The sequence below is a fragment of the Trematomus bernacchii genome, unplaced genomic scaffold, assembly GCF_902827165.1.
Source record: "Trematomus bernacchii unplaced genomic scaffold, fTreBer1.1, whole genome shotgun sequence".
Lineage (NCBI taxonomy): Eukaryota > Metazoa > Chordata > Actinopteri > Perciformes > Nototheniidae > Trematomus > Trematomus bernacchii.
Genome location: NW_022988043.1, coordinates 4525696 through 4552487, shown reverse-complemented (window position 1 = coordinate 4552487; position 26792 = coordinate 4525696). Strand labels below are relative to the sequence as shown.

General features: G+C 41.5%; 1 protein-coding gene across 1 annotated transcript; it reads left to right on the top strand.

Moving 5' to 3' along the window:
- Positions 1–1096: 1096 nt before the first annotated feature.
- mfsd3 (major facilitator superfamily domain containing 3) lies at positions 1097–24999 on the top strand. Its single transcript, XM_034118674.1, has 6 exons — positions 1097–1210; positions 1695–2517; positions 12929–13076; positions 19103–19203; positions 21263–21372; positions 23517–24999. Exons 2-6 carry the CDS (start codon positions 1809–1811, stop codon positions 23721–23723), a joined length of 1275 nt encoding a protein of 424 aa, XP_033974565.1. The 5' UTR covers positions 1097–1210; positions 1695–1808; the 3' UTR covers positions 23724–24999.
- Positions 25000–26792: the final 1793 nt, after the last annotated feature.

The window sequence follows — 26792 nt, the reverse complement described above, 5'->3', positions numbered from 1 at the left end:
TTCTTGCTTGATATCTGCTACGAGGATCTGAAACGGGTATGTCGCTCGGCAGCATGAACACCTGAAATCACAGCTGACTGCAGGAGAGAGGGGAACCATTTTAAAGTTTGGCTGCAGCACGGTGATTGGCTGCTGAGATTAAAGTGAATGTAATAGGTTAGCAGGAAGCCCGTGATGAGCTGATTATAAGCAACTGCGGAGTGAATGTATACCAGTCTTCCTGAAAGAACTTGCGCTGAGCTTCATTTAGGACAGGCAGACACTGGGAATCAACTGCAAATTCATAATGTAGGCAATATAATGTACCCCAGCAGTCTCAATGTGCACACATTAACAATGAATGAAAGAATGTAGCATAAATAAATCAGATATGGTGATTAACCATTTTTTTTGGTAAATAAATTGGGTGAACAAGTAGAGCTATAGTATATGTTATTGTCATTGGGGAACCTTTGGTTGCCATGTTTGGTACTATACATGGTTTAATTGTATGGTAATAAACATGTTGGGTAATGAACATGGCAACCATAGGCTGTTTTTACCATAGGTGGAATAAGTACTTAAAAGTAGAAGTACCAGAGTTTTACCAAGTATTACCATCAAAATATACCTAAAGTACTAAAAGTAGGGTAAGTAGCCTACTCATTGGCAGATTTGTCCATTTCAGAATAATATAAATTACATGTTTTGATTATGATTATTGATGTTAGTGTTATCAAAGCTGGGTGCAGCTCATTTTATTAATAATAATAATAATGTTGTTGTTCACATCATTAAACAAAATATGCAAAGTAATGTATGGTACTAAACAAATGTAGTGGAGTACAAGTACACGATTTACCTCTGAATTGTCGTGGGGTCAAGGTACAAAGTAGCAACATGTAAATGGCTACTCAAGTAAAGTACAAGTTGTTCAAAATTGTAATTAAGTACAATACTTCAGTAAATGTACATAGATACTTTACTCAACTGGTTTTTACCTAATTGCAGTAACCACAAAAATATCAACTAGTGTTAATAGAAAGAAATAAGGCACACACTTACGCTACTAATACAGAACAGGCACGACCTCTTATTCGTTTGCCATACGCAGAAGGGGGATTGCTATCACAGAACCTGGCAACCTCATAGCTCATACAGACCACATTTATAAACAAGCGGAGCACCTTCTCCGGTTAGCTAACGCGAGGCTAACCAACTTTATCTTTCAGTATGTGTTAATTTTTATCTCACAACATATACGTAACTACTTTTCTGATTGTAGCACGGCCCCTAGTTATATTGACATGCTCTAAAAATGTGTTTTTAAACGGTTAGTTCACTAAGGTTTGCATGACAGAAAGCTAGCTAACGGTAGCTACACGTCAGTTTGAATTTAAACTTAATAATGTAACTGTCAGCGAACCGTCAACGGTGCCAAGAGACGTGTGTGTTCTGTTGTACATTAAATGACGTAAACACACGTGGTCACGGTAGATGTTCTGGTCCATAATTCATTTGACTTTGAGGAGCTAGCATTAGCCTGGGGTTATGGTTACTGATAACTGAGCTGGGCATACTACAGCTGTACAGACACATCCTTTTAAGGCTGCTGGTGGGAGCTGGGGCAGTCTTTAGTTGCCCCTTATCTTCTAATACAAGATTATAAATGCAGCATCAAAAATCTAAATTGCACACTTTTTCTTTCATTTCAGGTCAAACAGTTCATCTGGGTCAACTATTCCCTTTGAAGAGCTCCCCTTCAATCCAGACCATGACCTGACCAATGGACCTCTGTAGTGTCTGCTCAGTTAGGGGGTCTCGTTTGGATGCAGATCATGAATGACAAACTAGTCTTCCTGGGGCTGCTGTACTTTGTCCAGGGCATCCCCTATGGTCTCCAGTCCTCCCTGCTTCCTGTCTACCTGCGTGGAGCTGGTCACTCCCTCACCCGCATCGGCTTCACCAAGATCCTCTACTTCCCATGGGTCCTCAAGGTGCTCTGGGCCCCTTTGGTGGACCGGGTCGGCTCCAAGCGCCGCTGGCTGGTGGGGACAGTGTCTGGGCTGGCTCTGACATGCCTCACCAGTGCAGCCCTGGCACCAGAAGCACATATATGGGGAGTAGCAGGAACCCTCTTGGCCATGAACTCCTTGGCCTCTCTCCAGGATATTGCTGTAGACGGGGCCGCAGTGGGGTTGTTGAAAGGTCGTGGGGAGCTGGGGCTCGGCAACACAGCCCAAGTTGTGGGCTATAAAGCTGGATCGGTGTTTGCCGGAGGTGGGCTGCTGGCTGTGATTGACGTGGCTGGATGGAGCTGGATGTTCATGCTGCTGACGTTTGTGTATGCCGGCGTGGCTCTGTTTGTGTGGGGGGCCCCTGTGCTGGACGATGAGGCTGTGAGGGGCCAGCAGGCGGATGGCAGCAGGAGGACAGGGCAGGCCGCAGACTCTATGTGGCCGTGGAAGGTGTGGAGAAGGATGCTGGCGGTGCCCGGCACCCCCTGGACCGTCCTGTATGTGCTGACATACAAACTAGGTGAGTCTGAAAAACATGTTTAAATGAATACATTCTAATACCAGATACACAAATCTTGTTTTTACTTCTGTACCTAATATTGAGACTGAAATTACTAATATGTCTGAGCCTTCCTTGAAGAGGTCACGTTTACAAATCTACATTCAGTGTCCAAAGATATCAAACAGAGAGAAAACTGAAAAAGTAATAACAAATCGGAGAGGCTTGAACCAGAAAATGTAAAATCTACACTATTATCAATTATAACAAATATTTTCCAATTCATTTTCTTTCCATCAGCTAATTTATTAATGGATCAATTGTTGAAATTATAATTATATGTGCAGGCTTATATGGAATGATCATAATGGACAACAGTAAAGGAAAGAATGAGGTGAATAAGAAAAAGCACAGAAAAGAGTAAACAAGAGCACACTCAGCTCATCTACATAAAATCAGTTTATCAGCTCCTCAGTGATTATTTGCATTCTGTTAACAAACTAGACAAACAAAGAAAGGGAAAACATTCTTGTAGTAATGACATTTCCATAAATGGCCCCTTATGTCCTAACAGTGAGCCCCAGCTTGTCTGTGGTTTTGTTCCTGCCGTCCTGTAGGGCCATGAACTCACCACTAGATGTCTCTCTCGGTGTGTCCATGAGGACTGAACTCAGCATTGAGTCAATTGAAAAAGTTTGGGAAGTGATTGTTACTTGACATTGTGCCTTACCAGTTCCTGTATGCAGATTGGAAAAACACGTACTTGGTAAAGACAAAGCAGTTGTTTTGAATGTCTCAGTTAAAAAGCATAAACCTAAGGCACTTTCACAAGATTACATTCAGTCTGTATGAATGCATACTGCGCTCATGTGGACAGTTTTGTATGTGAATGAGTTGGTTCCAATAGGAAAACCAATATTTCAAGTAGTTTTGGATCAGTTAAGCTTGTGTGTGTGGGAGAGAGAGTTGATATGACCAGAGTTTGGTGTTTGCTAGCAGAAGGGGATTATGTAAGGATTAGAGTGTCTTTGTGTCTGTTGCATTTAAAAACCGAAATGGAAGACGGCGCATCACGCTGATATGTGTGTGTGTGTGTGTGTGTGTAAGTGGGTGGTTTGAATATAATTGTCTCCTCACATTTGCATAGCATCCATTTGTGTGTGTGCTTGAATGTATATGCCTTTGTTTTTAGATTGTGTGTGTGCGTGTGTTTTTGAGAGTGTTGTAAGGGCTGGCTCTGTAATCGGATGAGTCCCAGCAGACGACACTGCTAGACAAAATATGAAGGCTGGCTGGACCCCCTAATCTGTCTAGGGAGCAATCCCCCCCCCCCCCCCCCCCCCAAAAAAAACACTCTCTCCGCACACACACGCACACACACATTATGCACTCATCAAGAACAACAAGAATTACTGTAAGTGATTTCTCTGTAGATTCATGAACAGCCCTGTCACTTGTCAGCGTTTCCCTTTATGTCAGTCTAAATATTTGCCACCTTTGCGGGAAAGAAAAAGAGTGTGTAATATTTTAGATTAGGCCTAAATGTGCTAGCATAATTGCCTATGTGAGACAGTATTGTTTTTGTGCAAGGGGTGTGTGGGTATGTTTGTGTGATCTGCCTGTCTGAACAACCCCCCCTGCTTCACACACACACACTCACAAACACAGACCCCTCTCGCTCATCTATCCCTAATGAACTCTGAGTTTGCGCCCGGTCCAACGCTGTGGCCAATCATCGGCCGCCTCGTGTCTGAACTGTGACCCCTATGCTATCCGAGGCCACGGGCATGATGGGATAACTGTCTGGGTAGATAGGAGTGACAGAGGGTGTCGGGAGAGGGAAAATAAAAAGAGAAAAGGTCAGAAAATAGGCAAACAATGGGGTTATCTGAGTTGCACGTAACCTCAAATGTTAAATAAAACATATTCATTTCCTGTGTTTTCATACACAGGGAAACCCAACTCTGTTTATGTGTGTGCTGACGTGTGAAGTTGTTTAAACAACTAATTAAACATAGCTAAAATGCTAATCGTTAGTATCTTTTAATGTATTGCAAACCTGAAGTGTTTATTTTTATAATTTGGCAATTTGAAGATGATCATTATTTGACTGCACTTTTTCATCAACAGCTTAAATGCTTTGACTTAAAACGGTTTGTATAGCTGCAGTTTAAAATAGATACACACATGGTGTAGCGGTGCACACTGGTTCTTTAGGTAGGGATTCAGGAGCCCTGTATGTTTGACAAGAGATGTGAGTGATGGTCAGAGGTGGACCCTGATGGCGGCTTTCCCTGGGAACTGACCAGGTGGGCAGAGGAATGGATGGATGAACACACAAAAAGACTAAGCTTTAACCATTTCCACCAAAAAAGACAGCTGCCAGAGTACAAGTTGAAATACACTCAGTTGCCAGATAATTAGATAAACCTCGAAACCTATAAATTGGTTTGTTAAAATATTACAGAAACACCTCTTTAACTCAGTTTCAACCAAACCTTATTAATTGCTGGGCTATGGTATTAGACAGAACAAGTTTGAAGTTTAGCCGTTCCAGAGACATGGATGTCAGGAGAAGAGGATGGTGGTGGGTTTGGGGGGGGGGGGTCGTGGTCGTGGAGTTCTGAGATATGAAGGAAGGGAGTGGGGGGTATTTTGTAGAGGGGAAAAGAGGGAACAGGGAGTGAGGCTGAAGGAGTGGATGAATTAATGAACAACCGCCACATGGTGCCCTGCGAGAGACAGGATCTATCTAGAAAAAGTCTCATCCTAATATTTTAACCACATAATGTAGTTATATTAAAAAATATGGGCCTTTTTGGTTGTTTAGTGTACTTATATCAAATACATGATCCACACAAACATTTAATAGCATTAGAAAATACAAATAAGATTAATTGTAGTCTAGAGGATCACTGATAAACTGAGAAATTGGAATACATTTCAATTCACTGCAGTCTTTTTTTTTGTCTAAACAACTACTTCTATAACCCAAAGTGCCGTTTGTAGCATTGCCAGGTTCCTACAGCAATCATTACAACATCATCATTGACATTTACGCGGTTAGGTTTTTCACTCTATAACCCTAAAAGGACTTTATTGTTACATCTTTTCTGAGATAGTTAACACGAAGAACAAACAAAATCCGCCAGCGACCTAGCAGGTTTTGGTGATGAGTGTATTTCCCCTTGTTTATGACCTCCGGAGGCCACAGAGAACTCCTTGACATCTACAATGAGAAACATTGAACTCCTTGTGTGTGTGTGTTTGTGCGTCTGTGTCAACTGTCAATAGACTAACATGCATAAGATGTTTTGAAGGTGTGGATGGACACGGCTCTATTTACTGGTTTTGTCAACAAGGGAGCCTTCAAAGCTGAAATGTGTTGTGTTCAGAAACATGTAGTATGAGCCTGTCTCTGCGTACCATGCTCTCGGCAGGCAGTGATGATGCGGGGGTGCAGGAGTGTCCTCAGTGATCTCTCCTGCTCTGCCAGCTCTTTTGTCTGAGCGGCAGCATGGACCTCAGGATTTGACCCCACTGTCCTCGTTGACCTCTCACCCTCACCTCACACTTATCTCACCCTTATCCTACTGTGATCCCTCTAACACCCTAAGTAACACCCAACATTCACAAGCTAACAACTCTGAATTTAACTCACTGTTCACGCTGCTACAGTTACCTGTTACTGTTGTGTGCCACTAAACGTTTTCAGTTTGTGCAGTGAAGCTGTCAGCTGATTTCTGATGAAATCATTGTCACAAAACCTGTAATAACATATCTCTTAATAAATAATGATGTTGACATGAAGCATATTCGATAACTAGGATTAAAGAAAACAAACCTGCCTCTATTCTTTCTCTTTGATTTGATTCTAAATGGTTGGAAAACTTGGTTTCCAATCTTAAGTATTTATAACATTACCGGTAAATATATATATATTATATAGATATACATAATATATATTTATATTATTTAAAGTGGACCTATCATGCTATATTTGAATAATATAGTGTAGGACCATACCTATATAAGGCATATTTATACTTTTTTTTTTTCAAAATACCAAACAGATCATGCATTTTAGCCATGCCTAATTTTGCTCAATTTGACAAGTTCTAGCTCTGTTTTTGCCAGGGCTGATTCTGTGAGAACAGCACCACCTACAGGCCTGGCATATGTACTACAGCGTCTCCAGCGCTTTCGAACGGCAATGGCCGTGGCTGTCTCCTCCTGATTGGTGGAGTTGGCCCAATAGCCGTAGCGCCACTGTCCTGACGTCAGGACAGTGTTCAAATCTGGATCAGTTTTTATCAGATCCGTTGCAGCCCCTTTTTTAGAGATTTGGGTATGGAGGAAAATAGAGAGGGTTGTGTTTTCTGACACTTGGTGAGTTCCCTGGAACACCGGGGACACATATTCATGTATAAAAGACGTACAAAAGTGCATTTTGCATGATAGGTCCCCTTTAAGAAAAAATGTAACTTAGAGTTGAATACGCTTGGTTCGACTCCATCAGTTGGACCTTTGTATGCATGTCAAATCCCTCTTTCTATCTGTTTCCAGTCTGCTACTACACTATGCAAAAAGGAAAATAAACTGTTAATAAACAATATATATATTTCTAAAGAGTGTAACACAGAAAGACTCAGCATATAGTCCGGCAGTGGCTCAGTCAGTAGGGGCTTGGACTGGGAGCCGTAGGGTCGCTGGTTCAAGTCCCCGACCAGACCTAAATATGGAGTGTGGACTTCTACTTGGAGAGGTCCCAGTTCACCTCCTGCCCTGCCGTGGTGCCCTTGAGCAAGGCACCGGACACCCCCCTTCCCCCCTCACTCCCATTGCTCCCCGGGCGCTGTACAATAGCTGCCCACTGCTCCTAGTACTAGACTCCTGGTACTAGGATGGGTTAAATGCAGAGGCCAAATTTCACTGTGTGTGCTGTGTGCTGTGTGCTGTGTGCTCTGCATGTGTGACCATTAAAGAGGGTTTCATCCCTCCCAATTCTTCTTCTTCTTCATATCTGCCTCATCTGGGGCCTCATTTATAATGCCTTGCGTAGGATTGACGTGAGAAGGTTGCTTACGTAGTACAAAGCAAAAAAATAGGTACAGAAATTTTCCGACATTTTCCGATTCACAAAACATTGCGTACCGGTGAGGGAAGTGCGTACCGGCACTTCATACGCCTGTTTCCCTTTATAAATCACAATCGACTCGAAATGCGGCGCAGCTTTTGCAGGCTTCACGTAACGCCCATATTTGCCTATAAATAGTCAAAGAAACGCCCATTCATTCATTCATTTTTGACTGACTGCATGAAGAAGATCGCAGGAAATTACGACCGAACAGCTAAAAAAGACATCTCACACCGTGTCAGATTTTGGTTATTTTGGGGAGGTCGAGATAAATCATATTGTTTGGTGGATGCAGTTTGAACCAGAGTAGCAGCATGGAGGTCGGATCGTCACCAAAATAAATAAATAAGTGGTCCGAAAAAAGTTAATGACAAAAAGACACATAACCTTCCTCAGGCAGTGTGTTTGTCCCGGGGACAGGAGACCCCCCTTGATGAGAAACTGTAAGAAATGATCGGGGAATCCCTCCGGAGTGCAGTGGCGTTTTCTCCCGGAGGCCAAGGGAAGCCAGGCTTGTAGTTATAATTTAAATAAATAAATAAAAACACTTTGTTTTGTTTCGATAATTCTCCTTTGCTGTGTGTTGCTGCCGGCCCGTCTCTCCCCCACTCTCATTGAGTATTTTACAAAGAGTGAAACAAACAGCGCCCCTCTAGATGTTATGGTGAAACAGTAGATTGCATTCACTGTTGCAAGAGGAGGCCAGTCGGATCGGGCTTCCCTTGGTGAAAAAAATTGAGGGATTGACCAATCGGATGAGGCCCACGTGATGCCCCTGCCAACCTGTGATTGGTCAGGGCCATGCCAAGGGAAGCCAGCTGCCTCTGGCTTCCCTTCAGAAGCGGCTGGCGATTTCACCTGAATAGATGAGATTGTTTATATTTTTTAGTTACTTTTGGAATACGGACTGAGCTAATTACAGAGACGAGGACTGTTGCTGCACTTGCCGTGTGTTAGAAAGGGAAGGGAAGAGAAGGTGGACGATCGCATGCAAATGTTTCTGTACATAATTGTTTTTGAATTCATGTGTTTCATACACGCCTACTGATACTTTGATGTGTACATAAAACTTTAAAGGTCTCCTGATTTACTTTGTGAATGAATGCTTCTTTTTTATTCATTACCGAATCTGCACTGCGCATTGAGCGGCTGGTATTGCATTTGGGGGGGGGGGGGGTGTCTGCATAAATTAATAAGAAAATGCTTAAATTAATAAAACGAGAGTTTCGGCTGGAGAGTGCGTGCGGACCTGTCGGTTAGATAACAGGCGTGTGCAAGTCCTGCATCTGTGTGATACAAATGTGTGTAAAATGATACCGGGCGCTGTAATCACTCATCTGGTTACGTTATTGACCACCCCCCCCCCCCAACCAACCCAAAAAAATGGGCTTCCCCTAAATTTTTCCCCACGCCACGCTACTGCCGGAGTGGAGTCATGACGACTGGATCTGAATTATTTTGTTGTATTTGGTGGTTTGTGTTCCAGCTTTCGATCAGCAACTATATATCCATAATCCACCAGTTAAAGGAAATACAACTAATGTATTGTGTTATATTAGCTGTACAATTTACCACATATGGTGTTCTTAGTTTCCATACCTCCTGTGTTTTACGAGCGACTTATCAAGTCTTGGCAAACGGCATAAAACACGATTAAACGTGATAGTATATAAAACCATGCTCGTATCTACAACCTATAGAAATGCAAAACGGCGTCAGTTTAGACGTAATTCTGTCCTCCTGCTTACCGCATCATTTATGAGAAAACATTTCATAACATTAACACAACATATTCGAGGTGGTTTTAAATAACATATCCGTATTTATTTATTTCTCCAAGTTATGTTTTTGTGTGCACTGAGGAGTCTCAAACAGGCGTTTGTTTAATCATTTTAAGATTGGCTTTAATCAATGTTTGAAAATGAATTCTTCATATGATAAATGAGAGGTAACATTTTATTTATTTCCACATATTTCTCTCCATTCTTCCTTCTGCCAACGGTGTCGCAGTTTCTCGTCTCTCCCGTTGTTGTGCTTAGTGCGTACGCATGGGTTAGTTTGCGTGGAGGACCGCACATTTTCCCGTCAAGTTAGTATTTTATAAATCGCAAACATTGCGTAGAAACTGGCGTAGCCATTTTTTGAGCGTATATCCCTTTATAAATGAGGCCCCAGGACTGTATCTGGGATATGATCAGATTTTAGAAGCTCAAAATTAGCAACAGTGGCCCTAAAGTGGCTAAAGTTGTATCACTCACCAGCCAAAAAAACAATGGTACTCTATCGAGTGTTCGTTAAACTTTATACAACTAGTCATCAGGCTGATGGACAAAAATGTTGAATGTTTGGAATATTGTGTTGTGAAAATTGCGTATAGCCAAAATGTCATCTTTTCATGAAGACCAGTCAGTTTTTCAGCTATGTGACATCTAATTGTAGTAGACATTACTGTAGGTTTAATCTTTTAAGAAATAATTTCTTTATTAAAACGATTGAAATCACTACAGATAGACATGGTTTTCATGGGAGAGCAACATAACTGGAAGAAAAGAAAACACAAAGATCTCTCACATAATAGTTATCCCCCTCCTTGTGTCAGGTTGCCTCCCTGCTATAAAGGCCTGGTAGAGGATTGATGTTGTCACGTAGCACCTTTGAATAAGTGGGATAAATAAAGCAGCCCTGTCTTTTCTCTCAGTGTTAAATTGTTGTGTGTCTCTGTGCTGTCTGCCTCCAATGTAAACATAAACAGAGTTTTCTTTGAGCCTGCCATCCCTCCTCTGTTTCCTCTTCACTAACCTCCTAACAATGTCTCTCTTCATCCACCCCCCCTCCTCTTGTTCTGTCTTTATCTGTCTCCATCCCATGCTGCTCTCTATCCCGTCATATTAAACTCATTTTTATATGAATGCATTATGATGCATATCTTCTCTTTGCTCCTTGCGCACTTACTGCCGTCCCTCTCCTCCTTCTGCCCTTTCTTTATTCTCTGTTTTTCTCGTCATTATTGACTATCATAGACTTTTACTCCGCCACTTCTCTCCCTCTTTCTCCCCCTCTCTTCCCTCCCTATCATCTTCTTGTCCCACCCTTCTTGTCTCCTTCCCCCCTTCACTCTGCTTGTTTAATCTTTGCGGATGTCTAATGAAATCCCAGCTGAAATGGACAATTGTTGCTTTGAGAATATTTATAGAAAGGAATAATCAGCCTGGTTGTGTTTGTCTGCACACACACTCCCCCCCCCCTCCCGAACCCCCCCCCCCTCGCTCTTTAAAGAAATAATTAGTTGTAGGCAGGACTGTGAACGCTCTGAGCTTTGAGCTAAACAACAGGCAGACAGGAACGGGAGCACAGAACCATGGGTAAACAACCCGAGCATCATGGGTACCGCTGCTGCCAATGTTGACTTTATTATGACTAATATGGTTACTGCTCAGTGGATGCAGCTCCGAACAGTTCAGCACAGAGCATGATGGAGATTACAATGTGAACAATGCACAGAGAGGGTGTATCAGTGCAGCTCCCACAGGATTCAACATTTCATAGGTTTAGGAGAACATTTTGCTGACTTGTTTGTACAATTACACTACAATTAACCAATGTATCGCCTAGCTCAGTGCAGACAATAGTCATACTGTTCAGTTTGTCTGTAGTAGCTTAAGGCTGTACCGAAAATCATCAATTGAATGAAGCTTTAAATGTATAAAAAACAAAAAACGTACTCGAACTAAATCTTCAGTTTGTGAGCGAAAGTGATTCAGTGGATTGAGTCAGTTATTATTTATTTGCTTCTTGTTTTAATTAATAAATATTTTCAGTGCATGCCTCTCTTTTGTACGTCAACTGGAAATGATCACATGCATTTTCATTACATTTGGACTTTTGGACAACGCTCTGGAGTTATTGGAAGTGCTCACACGAGTCAGATGAAAGCATACGCGACTAGAATCTCATTCTACAAATAAACAAATAATAGTGTAGCCTTATCAGGGTTTGTGCGGAAATACAGGGTTTCAATGGAATAAACGGACATGCAAAACAACATATAACCCCATTTGTCACTTACTTTTGATAATATGGGCCTGTTTTGTTGTTTGGTGTATTTGGATTATTATATATATCTGATGTACACAAACATTAACTTTAGAATAGCATTATAAAACAGAAAAGCCTTAGATACATTTTCATCTACAGTAGGATCACAGAAATACTGGGTTTAAGGAAAAAGGACATGCTTTTCTTTATCTGAAATAAAAGCAGACAGATGGATCTCTTTTGCAAAAGTCACTATGTATACCCATCATATTGGCTTTAATGTGTTCATGATTAAAGCATTGTGTGTAAATGAACAGCAGGAAGGTGAGAATCCACATTTCCAACGCCACACTTGTGCTGGGTTGACACTCCACTGTCACAGCGGTGACACTCCCGCTCTGCTGCTGCACTCCCTATCAGTGGGAGCTTCTTGGCTTTCTCTTATTATTATTTTTATTTCAGTCTGTTTCATCTGTCTTTTTTTCCCTCCTTCTCTATTTTTGTTTGTCTCCTGGCTGACTGAGTGAGTGAGTCGTCGGTTGTGTTGCGTCGTCTTTGACAGCAGTCTGGGAGCCGAGCTGTCACTCACGCAGCGCCTTGGTCCCACTGTCTTTCTGAAGTCAGTCTCCATTAATATAATAATGGCGTATCGTCGACGCCGCTGAATATTTGACTGTAATGTTCAGCAGAACATTACCCCCACACTCAACGCCTCACAGAGAAAGTCTTATTGTCTGACAGAAACTTTTTATTTTGACTGAAAGGTCTTTGTGAGGTCTGTTTCATCTGTGGAAGTTTTGGTGTTTTTGTTGTGTTTTCCTTTTTGTGCTTTAGGAAGAGTGCTAGGCCCCCGTTTGATAAAGTGACTGAGGGTATTCTTTTTCTTGTCAGGCATCTATTATTGACACTTTCCAGGAATAGGCCTAGGTGCGCTGCGTGTCGGTGTGCTGTATTTGATTCTGCAGTTGTCATCTCAGGAAAACCATGTTGTTCAGTCTTGCAGGCTAAACACTTTGCTACAACATGCTCATCGTATTTCACTGTGATTGGAATAGGCGTGTGTGTTTGGCGTGTGTCTCATATATTTACTGTCAAATAGTTATGCTTAGTCAGAGACACAAAATATGTGGTGTATTGATGGTATATGATCTGACTAAATAACTCATTCCAGTCCCTGTTTTGCTTCCCTTTTCCCCTCTTCTACTCTCTCTGTCTGATCTTTCCTTTTTGTCCACCTTCCTCTTTTCTCTGTGATACCAGGTGAGCAGGGTGCAGTCACCATGTTTCCTCTCTTCCTGTTGGATCATCACATGACCGCCAGGGAGCTCGGCTTCTGGAACGGCGTCATCGCGATGGGCTTCTCCATCTGCGGCTCTTTCCTCGGAGGCCTGCTGCTCGCTCAGTTCAGGTAGCCTTCACCTTCATTCTCACCGTGCTGCCAATTATGTTTTTTAATGGCACAAATATTGAATCTGAAGGTATTTCAGTGCTATCATTTTGCAAGTTTTGTGCTCAGGGGCAAATTCCCTTAGAGAAATAAAACAAATGCCTGTTACACACTAAAGTACATATTTTATGCCTATTAAGCAAATCCAATTTTTTAATAAAGTTGCTCAATAATCATTAGGTTGCGACTAACAATTAATTGAATTGTTGATTTATCTGCCACTTATTTCCTCAACAAATCAATTAATTCATTATATAAAAAAATGTAATACACTAAAAATGCCTGTCATTATTAGCAAAAACCCTAGGTCAGGGGTGTCAAACTCAAATACACAGTGGGCCAAAATAAAAAAATGGGTACTAGTCGAGGGCCGGACTGGTTCAATGTTTATTGCAAAACTTATTGAAATGAACTTATTGCACATATTAAACCTGGAACTAACAAAGCTTAAATGATTGCCTATAAAAACAACATTAAATAATCAGTTGCATTCATTTCTTATGGCTCTATCTGCAGATTTTCTTATGATTACATTTTTCCACAGGCCAACAACAGCTTCAAAAAAACAATTTCCCTCAAAGAAAAAAACAAACATGCTCTGTTGTCGCAAGAAAAAAGTGCAGAAGGAAACATCCATTAAACTCAGTTTGCTGCTCTGTGATGCTAGTTCAAGCCAGATACTTGGCATCTCATCTCGGGTGCAAGGTCATCAATGTTTGGGGTCAGGCTCTGAGCTGAGGAAACCCTCAGGATTGAGTGAAGGTGTGCGTGCAATATACCGGTGGGCCAGATCTAATAGTAATGAAAAATTATCCTGCGGGCCGAAATGAAATCCACCAAGGGCCTGATTTGGCCCCCGGGCCTTGAGTTTGACACATGTGCCCTATGTGATCTCCTAAACACATATTTTTTATGACAAAGTACTACATTTATTGTCATTGAAGACAATGAAAACAAGAAAATAGTAACATTTGAGAAGTTTATATTTATTGGCAATTTCTCCAACGAATGTACTTCAACAATTTACTGATGATTTAAAATAGTTGTTTATTTCAAATGACTAATTGATTCAGCTTTAGCAAGCATCCCCTCACAAATGAACAAATGGACTAGTCCCTGTGGTTACTATTTGACATGTTGACAGAGAAAGTATTCCCATTGCATTGAGAAGGATGAAAAGGTAACAGTCTTTAGAAACAAGCCAGTCCAAAGCAAACGTTGGCTCTGAATGTTAAAGCTGCTCAAGAGTTTCTAACAGTGGGAACCAAGGACAGACTGAGAAGGTCCACTTCACTGCTCCACAGGAACATCTATCTTACTGCCTCAGATTGTTGCTTTCATTTCATCAGATGTTACAGTACCATCATCATCATCTTCCTCCTCTTCCTAGTTCTCCTCCAAGCTTTTTATATACACTACTTCCTTCTTTCCTGCAGCTTCTTTCCATCTTTTTATTTTTTTCCTCTGCCGAATCACTCTGGGCTGTTCAAGTAGTTATTTTATGACTCTTCATGGCTTGAGTGGTGTGTGTTTCTCTGCGTCTCCCCTGACTTTGTGTGTACAGTAATTTAAGTAAACATAGCCTTGTTTGAGAGCTCAGGGACCCCCTGTGTCTGGTGTGTGGTGTGAGAACAACATGAGCAGCCAATCCATCACACACACTCATGCGCGCACACTCAAACACACACATACACACACACACACACATACACACACCTCAGGGTTTGATCACAGAGACAATGTTCAAATGAAATGACTTTAACTCTCACATTTACAAGAAGATACCATAAGGGCTGTATTCAGATATATTAAATTAGATTTATTATGGGGATTTAAACTCTGTATTTTCCTTAAACGTGGTATTTTGGCAAAAGTATACAGTTTCAAAAATCCAGTTGATGCAAAATTGCAATACTGACGAGAAGCATTAGATTTATTTCAATATTAAGTTGTTTACTATGATTATATCTAACCTTTACATGTTTATCCCTTCAGCATATTGACACTGTGCCATTTGGGCCTGACAATCGTTACATAAGGTTTTACGTCTGCTTACACTAGGATCACATCATAGCTCAGGCCTGCCTATGGCCAGTGTGATGTAATGGGGGCTATTTGTAACAACAACAATGCCTTCATAAAGGACGCTGGGATGGTTCCCACAGCGTGTGTTACTGTACTCTTAACAGAGCATCCAATCAACTTCCTGTCACCAACATGTGGAAAATAACAAAGGTCAATGTACGTCTGCTAGAAGTGCTTGTTTTTGTCACTGACCGGCTAATATTGTGATTATTAGTGTCTGATATCATTATAGAAAAGACGCGACAGAGATGTAAAACATTTCCTTCCCTTTCGCTTGTTTGGATCTGTTTTGATATTGTTTATAACCAAGTCTCACGCTTGGACGCTTGGACTTGTTGCTGAAAGACAATGATGAAAATGTTTTTCAGAGTTGTAGAGAGGAGTATAGCTGAGTGTTATCTTTTAATGTCATGGCTGAACATATATACAATGTGGATGATGCCAAACCCTCGACATTTCAGAACGAGATTTGAGCAAAAAGAATTTTCACGATAGAATCCTTTCCATAATGACGGACACTCATAATCTCAGCTTGTCAGTGGCAAGAGAATCACTTGTAATGGACATTGTGCAATTACAACTAAGGATTACATCGCGGTCCGGTTTTCGATCACCCATTGTAGTGTTCTCGCTTAATTCTGGAACAATTTTAGAAATGTTTGCTTAGATACAAAACACGGACAAATAGGAGTATAGGTTAAACAACACAGAGGTTTCCCCTTCAGGATTAGGATGATACGTGTTTTTGTTCTTGTTGTGTTTTCAGCTAGCTTCCTGGTTTTCTCTTATAAAATGACACTAGCTAACACAGAGCAAGTCTCCAAAGGCAAAACATTTTTAAGGAAAGGAAGCGCTTTCAAAAGATGTCATTGTCATACTTTGGCTCTTGATCTTTCACTCTCTCTCTCTCTCCTCTCTCTCTCTTCTCTCTCTCTCTCTCTCTCCTCTCTCTCTCTCTCTCTCTCCTCTCTCTCTCTCTCTCTCTCTCTCTCTCTCCCCTCTCTCTCCAGCTCACTTGTAAATGACTCTGTAACTTGCAAAGGCAGTAACAATGTTCACACACAAAGATAGAAAACACATCCACTTGACTTACTTTCTGAAGTTTTCCGGCAGTTAGATGCAGTCTAAAAAGCCATTCGCACTCAAAAGTGTGAGAGTGTTAAGAGGCAGTATCCGTCTAGTTGTATTAGTTTCAGCTTCTGCCATGAGTTTGAGTGTGTTTCTGTCTGTATTGGGAAGTAATAGGTTAGAACTTTAAAGCACTTAAAACAAGACAACATCAACCATTTGAGCCCACATATGATGCAGCAACCTGGTGAATTCGTAAGTCACCTTATTTGACCTGGAACTGTATAGTGCAGAGGTGCAAATCATTTTCAACGTTTCAATTTCCCAAACTTTCTTTAAAGGGGCCCTAATATGCTAATATTAAGGTGACTCTACTCTGACATGTTAATATGGTTTAATTTTCAAAAGGGCCTGTGCTGCAGCTGTTCTTTTCACTTTTTGTCTGAAACCAGAGCCCAGTCTGCTCTGATTGGTTAGGTAGCCTGCTCTGTTGTGATTGGTCAACTTCCTAGAGATGTCCCGGCCCTTAGCCGATAATTTACAATGTGTTGGAGCACTAGCCAATAACAGCGTTAAACGTGTTACATAGAGATGTCACTTTGTTACGGAAGTACGCATGCAGACACACACACACACACACACACACACACACACACACACACACACACACACACACACACACACAGAGGGCTGTTCTCCAGGCTGGGGTCCCTAAAAGCTTTATCATCCCCACCATCAGAAGCGGCTGAGTGGTCAGGGAGTGACCCTCCTTACAAACCTCCACTGGCAACCCGAGAACATCGCTATTCTTATCTGAGCCTGGCCCGTGTGAGGTGGCAGCTAGGCAGGTTCTTTTTCTCACACACACACACACACTCACTCACACACACACCTCAGCATCTCCTGAGAGTGCGTGATATGAAAGACTGTCATTGAGAAGGGAGGCAAAGGGGCAGCAGAGAGAATCACGTCTTTAGCATGTGAATGATGCAGGATTGGTTTTCCAGTAGAGAGGCTTGGAAAGGCTGGGTGGAGAGGAGAGAGAGGGGGAATCCAGTTGATTTAGGGTTATACTTCAACTGTGGTACCACATATGTGTTGGATGTGCAAGATGTTTTAATCAGAAAAATGGTTTGATACTGGTAAATTCTTAAACTCACACACAGATTAGTTTATTGAAGTGTTTCTGTTGGTGTTTTCATGGCTTTGTGGTCAAACACACTAAGACTGTTAGATTATTCTTTAAGTTGAATTTGATAAGCAACTATTCTGATAATACATTAATCAATTGTAACTCAAAAATATTTGAAGTGGTTTACCTATCAGAACAGTATTGTAAACTGATTATCTTCTATTTTGAACTGTCAGCTGAAAAAAGGAAATGTTAAGACCCTACCTTGGGCTGTATGCGATTGAGATTTTCTCTTTTACATTTTATTTTCAACGTTATGAAGTTCAAATGATGAATCATCACGTTATCTGTTGCACTTGACTATATAATCTAAATGTACCTGGTCAGGGAACTTTGCTGCATGTCAGCATACAATATGATACTTTACATACATCATAGCCACAGGGCAGTCAAAAAGCAGCAGATGTGCATTATGGTTTTTAGAAATATCAACACGTTTTTTCTCAATTACACCTGTTTTATAATGCCCTTCATGATGCTTAAAAGAGCATTAGAATTAGTCAACAGTGAATCGCGATGTAAACAGCCGGATGGTAAGAGCAGGGTCAGCGAGGGCATTCTGGTTTTCATCAGGTTGGATCAGAGTTGAACGACGGCCTCACCTCTCACAATCTCTGGAGGCAGGTGAAAACATTTACTGGTAAACTTTGCAGGGAAGAACAGTGAACTTTAAATCTCCATCTTGGACTGAAAGTGTTTACTCAGTGCTCTTATCCAACTTAATCAGATACCCTGCTTTGTGTGACAGGCTCCTTGTTCCTCACAGTCTTTTTTACACATAAATAATGACATGCAAAAAAACAAACAAACACACACACAGTCCTTTGAGTGGCAGGCCTCCTCTGAGTGATTGGCATTGTTAATCCCTGATGTCACACAACAGTGAGAGTGCACGTCTGTATGTGTTTGTGTGCGTGTGTGCGTGTGTGTTAACAGTGATTAATTATCGTCCTCATGCTGGGGATCTCCTTAGGTTATTGATTACGTCACGAAGCAACCCCACGGGGGGATGATTTTCTTACACTAAGAGGGAATCAATTAGTGTCTGGGGACTTGTTTACTTAAGTGTGTGTGTGTGTGTGTGTGTGTGTGTGTGTGTGTGTGTGTGTGTGTGTGTGTGTGTGTGTGTGGTGTGTGGTGTGTGTGTGTGTGTGTGTGTGTGTGTGTGTGTGTGTGTGTGTGTGTGTGTGTGTGTGTGGTGTGTGTGTGTGTGTGTGTGTGTGTGTGTGTGTGTGTGTGTGTGTGTGTGTGTGTGTGTGTAGTGTGTGTGTGTGGTGGTGTGTGTGTGTGTGTGTGTGTGTGTGTGTGTGTGTGTGTGTGGTGTGTGTGTGTGTGTTGTGTGTGTGTGTGTGTGTGTTGTGTGTGTGTGTTGGTGTGTGTGTGTGTGTGTGGTGTGTGTGTGTGTGGTGTGTGTGTGTGTGTGTGTGTGTGTGTGTGTTGTGTGTGTGTGTGTGTGTTGGTGTGTGTGTGTTGTGTGTGTGTGTGTGTGTGTGTGTGTGTGTGTGTGTGAGAAAATAAATGCAGAATGTAATGATAAGAGCCTTGAGCCACTGTCACCACATGCCTCACTGCTCATCAACAACACCTCGTACCTAAAAGTAGTTCTCTCTGATGTTTGGCTTGTTTGCTGCTCTCTCCTCAGCATCGGGGCTCTGATGCGACGGGTGTTCGTCCTGCGAACCGTCAGCATGGTCTTCCAGAGCTCTCTACTCACTATCCTGGAACCATCGCCTCTCATGAAAGGTGAGAGACTGAAATCGATCCCAGGCAGCCGTTTCAACACATGTCACCAATTGCAATGATCCTATAAAGGTCCAGTTTGGTTATGTTGGTGCTCTGAAGTAAAGAGCTATAGACCTATATCCAAGTGTCTAAACACATACACACAAAAAAGCCACAAAACACTCTGTTTTAATAAAAGAGTGACCCTGTTTGTGTTTTTTGCTTCTCCATGAATAGTGTATCAGCACACCACATGTTGTTTATTCTGTAGAATTACATATTTAAACTTTCCTGATCTTAAATATGGATATAAACATGCAGTCCTCATTTGACCCGATAGTTTGTTGAATAAACACATTAACATGCAGGTACATGTACATATTGTATGTTCACAGCTTTACGATGCAAATGTAATTGTGAATGGATGATAAACACACAAAAACTGTCACAATGACTGTGGTCTCTTTATTAGATTAGGTAAAGTTAGATTAACCTTTCTTGAGAAAAAACACTTGTTTATTCAATTCAGTGTTAGTTTTTCAGGACGATTTTGCACCTCAATCAGTCGTTAACAATACAGTCTTATGTAATGTGGTCGATATAAAATCATTTAAATATCATGATGCTTGACACCGAAAACAGTAATATTGCGGTGAGAAAGGGAAACAATGGTCACAACTACACTTTCACACTCGAAATGACAACATAATATATTCTTTAGCATGTCAACAAAGACATCCCTGTGATATTTACTACTTTTGTGTTGGGGTGTTCAGCCCCTGGATGTTTGTGACATAAGGTGTGTGGTTTCCATTGTTTTAGCTGATTTATGTCCGCTTAGCTGGCAGGTGTGTCATTTGATATTTGAGTTAGGTAATATCTGTACAGCACAGTTTTACAGTAGATATATACCTTAGCTGTTAAAGCTGTAAACCCTTAGATTGAATTACTGATGCCGTTCCTTGTCTGGTGTTTAATTGTGTGAGAGCAATATAAATGGAACATATTTTGATTACATTCATTTTTCTATAGGCACTACATTTGAATCAAACTGGCCTTAAAGCAGGAATCTTTTTCTTGTTGATCTGCTCACAGTACATGTTGTTCAACCTGTGATCAACTTTCATAACGTAAGAGACTGTGTTGTGTAGGTTTTTGTGCATGTCAATGGTCTGCAAAGGCTAAAATATTTGTAGATTGAAATCAATAGCTGGAGACAGGTTTCCCCTACCTACACACTTAGGAACTGCTTCTTGAGAGTTTGATTGTCGGTTCAGAAAGTTACAGAAATCTATGGACCCAGCAACAGAAAGGTTGTGAGTCGGTTTTTTAGTATTAGTACACCACAGGAGTGATGCAGAGGACATTGATAGACAGGTGCTGTCTCTCTCTCCTTAGAGCCATTGAGTTATTCATTTCTGAATGACACATCTGATTCTGTTACACAGCCAGTCACAAAGCTTTCGGGATTCAGATCGGCGCCATTTATCTCCGTCTGAGTCGTGTGTTCCTCTATCAAGCCTCTCAGACTGAGAGTTGAGGTCTCTCCCCCCCCCCCTTTGCTTTAAACCCGGAACAAAGATTTCAGGCAAACTCAACCGAAACAAAAAAACACGGAAAACATTCAGTTTCAGGTTGTTCAATATTACATGATAACCCTCCGCTTCCCACTCTGCAGTGTGATCACTCGCAGCTTCTGTGTGACTCCCACAGTCTTGTGTCGCTGACTGAAGAGTCTTATTCGGGAAAAACTCTGGCGGCTTGAGTGAATAATTCAGTGTTAGCGGCAGCAGAGACAGATAGGCTCTGTGGTTCCTCTGTGTTTCCCCACTAACACCGCTCTGCCACTTCCCCTCAGAGGATACACTACATGTGTTTTGGGGACGAGGGGGGGGGAGAACGGAGAGAAGTCTTACCGTTTCTCACTGCTTGTCTGCTTACTTTGACTTCTACATAGAATAGTATAGTGAGAAGTGTAGCAGCGCAGACCACCGTGTATCACTGATCGTTGTTATGCCTTTTTCACTAAAACAGTTGCACTCAAAGATGTTGTTGCTTGATTTTGTGTCCGCTCCTGCAGGTATGGCCGTCCTGAGTATGAGTGTTCAGCACTTCCTGGGCGGCCTCATCACCACGCTCACCTTCACTACCATGATGCATTGCACTCAGAGGGCAGAGGAAAGCATTCAGGTAAGGCAAACTTCATACATTCCCTTCCTTTTCTGCTGTTATGTAATAAATGATCTCTCTGGTCATGTGTGTTCAATATTAATTGTCCCGTTCTTTTGCGTAATGTCACCCTCTTTGAGATTCCCTTCTTTCTGTCTTGGTTTAATTGTACCTTTGTGACATTTCAGGCCATTTCCTTCAGTTGTACTTAGTTGTCCTCAGCAGTACCACCCCTCTCGTCACCTACAGCTGTCAGTTCTCATCATCTGTTGCCACCTGGAAAATCTCAGACCCAGTTTCTGTTCATTGCTTTTTCTATTCTTATTATTCTGTCCCTCCTACCACCTCACTTTACGTCTTTGTCATTCGGGAGTCCTTTAAACGCTCTCTGACCTTTTCCTCTCCTCTCTCGTTTTCTTCCTATTCTTTGACACAACTCCTTTTGTCCCAGTCGTAACTGGGCCACCGTCGCCTGGAGGTAATCGCTGTTTACACAGAGATCACTCAGTCAATCTCTGAAGGTGACAAAATTATCATTTAAATAGCTGTCACTCTTCAAAGTGGTGGGGAAAGAAGGGGAAACAAATCACAGGCTGCAGCACAGATATCTGGGTCTGGTTACTGTTAAAATAAATAACAGGAGAGGACCAATCACAACATGAGATGATGAGAACCACGGTTAATTTGAGAGGTTCTCATGACACATATACTGTTTGCTTGTTAGTATGTCAGTGTGAGCGTCAGTGGGTGTGTGTGTACGTACACTCGGGAGGGGGGAGCCTGTGCTCGTTGTGTGTGTGTTATTGAAGGTAGTGCTATCCTGTGACAGAAAGCTGATAGTGTGAGTGCTTGTTAACGATCCCCAGGAGAAAGAAACCCAATCTGTTAAACAAGTTGCTCAGAATAAAGGCACTCCACTTAGCGGTGGTCACTCAGAGCTCTCTACCTCAGCATGCAGACCACAGCAGGCTGAAACCCACCACCAGCTCCTCAACACACACTCGTTCCATTTCATCAGGAAGACACATTCTGTAGGGATGGTCGTGACTGTGGTCTTGAATGATAATTTTTTGATTAACTTATTAATAGTTTTCACTGCAAAACGACCAGGAAAAGGGGAGCATTTCCATCACACTCTTCCTAAGTGATGGCTGAGAATATGTCTTGTTTATCTGACAAACAGTACAACATTTAATTCTCCTTATATTAGAACTATGAATTGATTATCAACAAAGATAGTGATTAATGTACTGTCTATCTACTATTAAGTATTCAAGTAATCGCTGCAGCTCTAATTCCTAAATGCAGATAGGAATGGTGGACAGCAGACACACATGTGATCTCTTTAAGAGAAGCCTGCGTTATTATTTCTGAATGTATAGTACTCAACGTTTACCTGGTGAGTTTACACCCAAAAATAAAGACATGTGTTTTGATGTGTTTTTTCTTCTATAATGCAGAATAGTAATTTGTATATAAACATGTTACAGTATTACTTACACATTGAATCTATATTCATTCAATAGATCAAATGTATTTGGTGTATTGAAGGAAAGTGTCTAATTAATAAATGAGTTGAGGATCTGGTCGAGGTGAGAGAGCTTCTGTTGAGTTACCTGTCTCACCTGAAGAGGAGGAGGCTTAAGGAAGATTAGGTCATCCTCTCTCTCTCTCTCTCTCTCTCTCTCTCTCTCTCTCTCTCTCTCTCTCTCTCTCTCTCTCTCTCTCTCTATCTCTCTCTCTCTCTCTCTCTCTCTCTCTCTCTCTCTCTCTCTCTCTCTCTCTCTCTCTCTCTCTCCTTCTGTGAGAGCCTCACGGCGGGGATCAGATACTCGTCTTCGTTTGGCCTCAGTCCATCGTCTCAGGCCATGATCTCACGCTTTCTCTTTCAGGCTTCCAGTCTTTACTTCTTTGTTTTTCTCATCTATCGCTTCCTTCTGCTCTTTGGGGCTTTTCCTGAAAATACGATTTTTGCTTGTCTTTGTCTGTTGTTGCTGATAAATCATATTCAAGTTTTACAAAACATGAAGTGATGAGTTGATAAGAGGACTTTCCCATCGACTACTAACAATGTGCCCTTTTTTCTCTGCTCACTTCCCTCTCCTTCACCTTCTCCTCTTTCTCCCTTGTCTCACCATTCCTCCCTCCTCTCCCCTCTCCATTAGTCGACCCACTACAGTTTCCTGTCCACTCTGGAGGTGCTGGGGAAGCTGTTGTTCAGCGCTCTGGCCGGAGGCATGGTGGATTGGTTTGGTTTTCAAGTTGCCTTCCTCTTCTTCCTCACCCTCTCCGCCGGCACGGCCCTGCATGTGTGGACGGCCACCTTCACCGGGGCTCTCAGGGAACACCAGCTCAAAGAGCCTCCCAAGTGAGGTCAGGATCGTCTGCAGTTGAAAATGTTCTGACAAAACTCGAGTTTGGAGCTTCAAAGCCCCTGAATCCCAATTAAATATACGTCTAGAAGATCTTGAATAAGTTGACTTTTTGCCATTTTTAAGGAGAAATCAGCCATGTGGTTAAGTGCTCTACTGCAGAGTGTGCTTTCTTTGTTTTTTTCAAATTGCACAGTTGTCATTTCACTGGCAAAACTGGCCTTTTATTTATTTTGCAATTGAAATGCCTGGAAAAGTCTTAATATTGACAGTAGCGTGAGGACGAGCGCATTGAGTATTACGCCTCCTGGACAGAATGAGATTGGTGCATCCGTTGAGTTGACGATTGGCAGTGGAGAATACTGTCCTGAGAGTTGAGAAGTACTTTGGGACACATAATCAAAAGCTGTTTTTTATCATCTGAGCCATTTTAATATTTTAATAAGCCAGCAATAAGAGCTGTAGCCAAAAGCAATATTGCTACTTGTGATGCTTTTCTATCATACTGTATGAATATGTTAGTCGTTCTCCTGAGTTGTATGGTTTACATTTCAAGATGAATAAATCTCTACTACCTCGTATCAGCGCTGTAAGGTACGACGCACAGGAGGCAAATGTACAGGAGCTGCCAGTAGAGCTTACACTAATTTAAGATGAATAATTTCATTTACTAAGTTACGTAAGCGACAACTAAAGTAGGTTTGCACTGACGGCAGATTGTTTTGTCTGTTACAAAGGGAATAAGAATACATGCAGCTGTAGAATGAGGAGTGTTTGTTCGGTTTAAATAACCTCCAATTTTCTGAGTAAAATCCCTTTCCCTTTGGAATTGTATTGGTCAACCCTGACTGCTTATTTGTTGTAGGAAAAAAAAAAGGCCAATACCATTGGCAAACTGCAGTCACATGTTTATTTAAGTTTTCTAAATGTCCATAATATGTACTCTTAACAACACTGTAACTTTTCATGGTACTGTACGCTATGTATTATAATTCTCAAGGCTTAAAATAGGAAAAAACAGCAAATCATTTTTTTCCTGTAGGTTAATGTATTCATAGAAAATAAGTCTTAAAATTGATAAATGAGCTGATAGCAAACTGGCAGATAAAGCAGCAATGGGTTGGTTGACATATTCTCAGCAAATATAGCCAAAATAAACCTGCTTTCACCCACGTTAATAAAAGGGATGCCATATTACATCACTACTGGTTTACCCATGTGTTGCCAGGTCTGTCATGAGATTTGCCCAACAAATAAAGCTGCTGAGTGAATCTTACAGTCTGGTGTCTTTTTGTGTCACTTCTGGTATTTCCCTCCAGATTTTTACTAAATGTCTGTCCCCAGGGGAGAGGTGCTGTGTGGTCATTGAGGACGATCCCACCTGCGAAAATCCGCCGTGGCTTATAGTGAAACGAACAAAACCCTGGCTCTCCGCAGCGCACTGGCTGAGGGCTACAGGAGTGAATAGGGCCCGTGTCACTAGATCCACAAGCCATACAGATCTAATGACACAACAAATGCAGTGAAGGAGGATTAGGCCAGTTTACACGGCCCCTCAATACACCTCCACTTTACACTTTCTCACCCAGCCTCATTATCTGGGCGTACTGTTTGTATAGCGGGAGAGGGTGTGCAGAGAGATGTTTTATCCTCTCGCCATTCTAAGAGAAGAGCGAGAGCGGAGTAGTTTAGTTTGGTGCCTTTTGAAAAGTCACATGAAACCACAAGCCCACTGCGTGTTGTGTCATCTAAACTTCCTGAGGTATTTGTTGTATGTATAAAAAGGGAAAGCTTCTTTACTTTACTTTACAATGCAGCCTTTTCTGTAAAACTGGATGTAATTAATTATCAAGACAAGATACAACTGTTTCTTTTAGACTTCACAAATACCAGGATAATTCAGATTTAAAAAATGTGGGTATTAGTCATGCAATCTTGAAAATTTGGAGCATAAAATAAAGTTTTCTTTGCTGTTTTCCCATTTAGTAGCTGTTCCCAAGCTTTAATAGTAACCCGAATAGATGGATTTTACCCGGTTCTCAGAAAGCAAAACATGTTGATACGACATTTGTAAATGTAACTTTTGACTGGGCAAACTTAGACCATGTGACAACAATCAGAACAGCTGGTTGATGAACCCTGGGGTGAGATTGTTTGTCAATTCCTGTTTCCAATGTCAAAAAATCATCTGCAATTCTCAGCTCTTTATGTAAGAATATAATTGAAAAAGGTCAAACATTTAAATGTTTCAACCTTAATTGGATAAGAGATAAACATATTGTAACTTTGTCATTTATTGCAATGCAGTTTTCCTTTGTTTTTGAGATCTCTACCTCTGCCCAAAAAACTCAGCTGCCATCCAAATATAATGAAGGTTAGTCCAATTTTATTTGTGTAAACATTACATTTCTAACACTTAACAGCAACATTTACAATCTCTTTTTTACACTGTCAACAGTTTTCAGTGGGACTTTTTCTCCTGAGGAAAGTAGTTTCAGTACAACACAATAAAACCAGACACATCATTTGCTAGCTTCATATTAAAGCCTGTTTGCAGACGAGAGGGAGAAAAGGTAGACAAGTGGTCTGGATCCCACAGCGTTGATGAGAGTGAGACCTCCCACTGCGGTTGCCAGATTGGCAGAAACCCCCCGTGGAGCGAGTGCGTGTCTCTGGGCCACGCTCCCTGCCGTCCCTGCCACGGCCACCATTGTAGTGATAGATTGGTGGATTTTCTGTGCTTGTTGCCTCACATCTCGACTTGTAACTGTTTTGATTGATTGATTGAAAAGTTTATTAACAGCTTGTATATTGGGTACAGTACAGTACAGCTCAAAACATACAATTGTTAAGGGGATGCAGACCAGAGAAAGACTTTCGTCTTGTTTACATCAGGGTCCCCCATTTCCAATTCATCATATCATTTAAGACATATAAGACATATTTGACATACAGATGGCTTATTTACAATTTACATACAGGTGGTTTTTTACATACAGATGGCTTATTTACAATTTTCATTTTAGATTTCGTTCTAATACATCCTAACCGGACATTTAAGACATACCA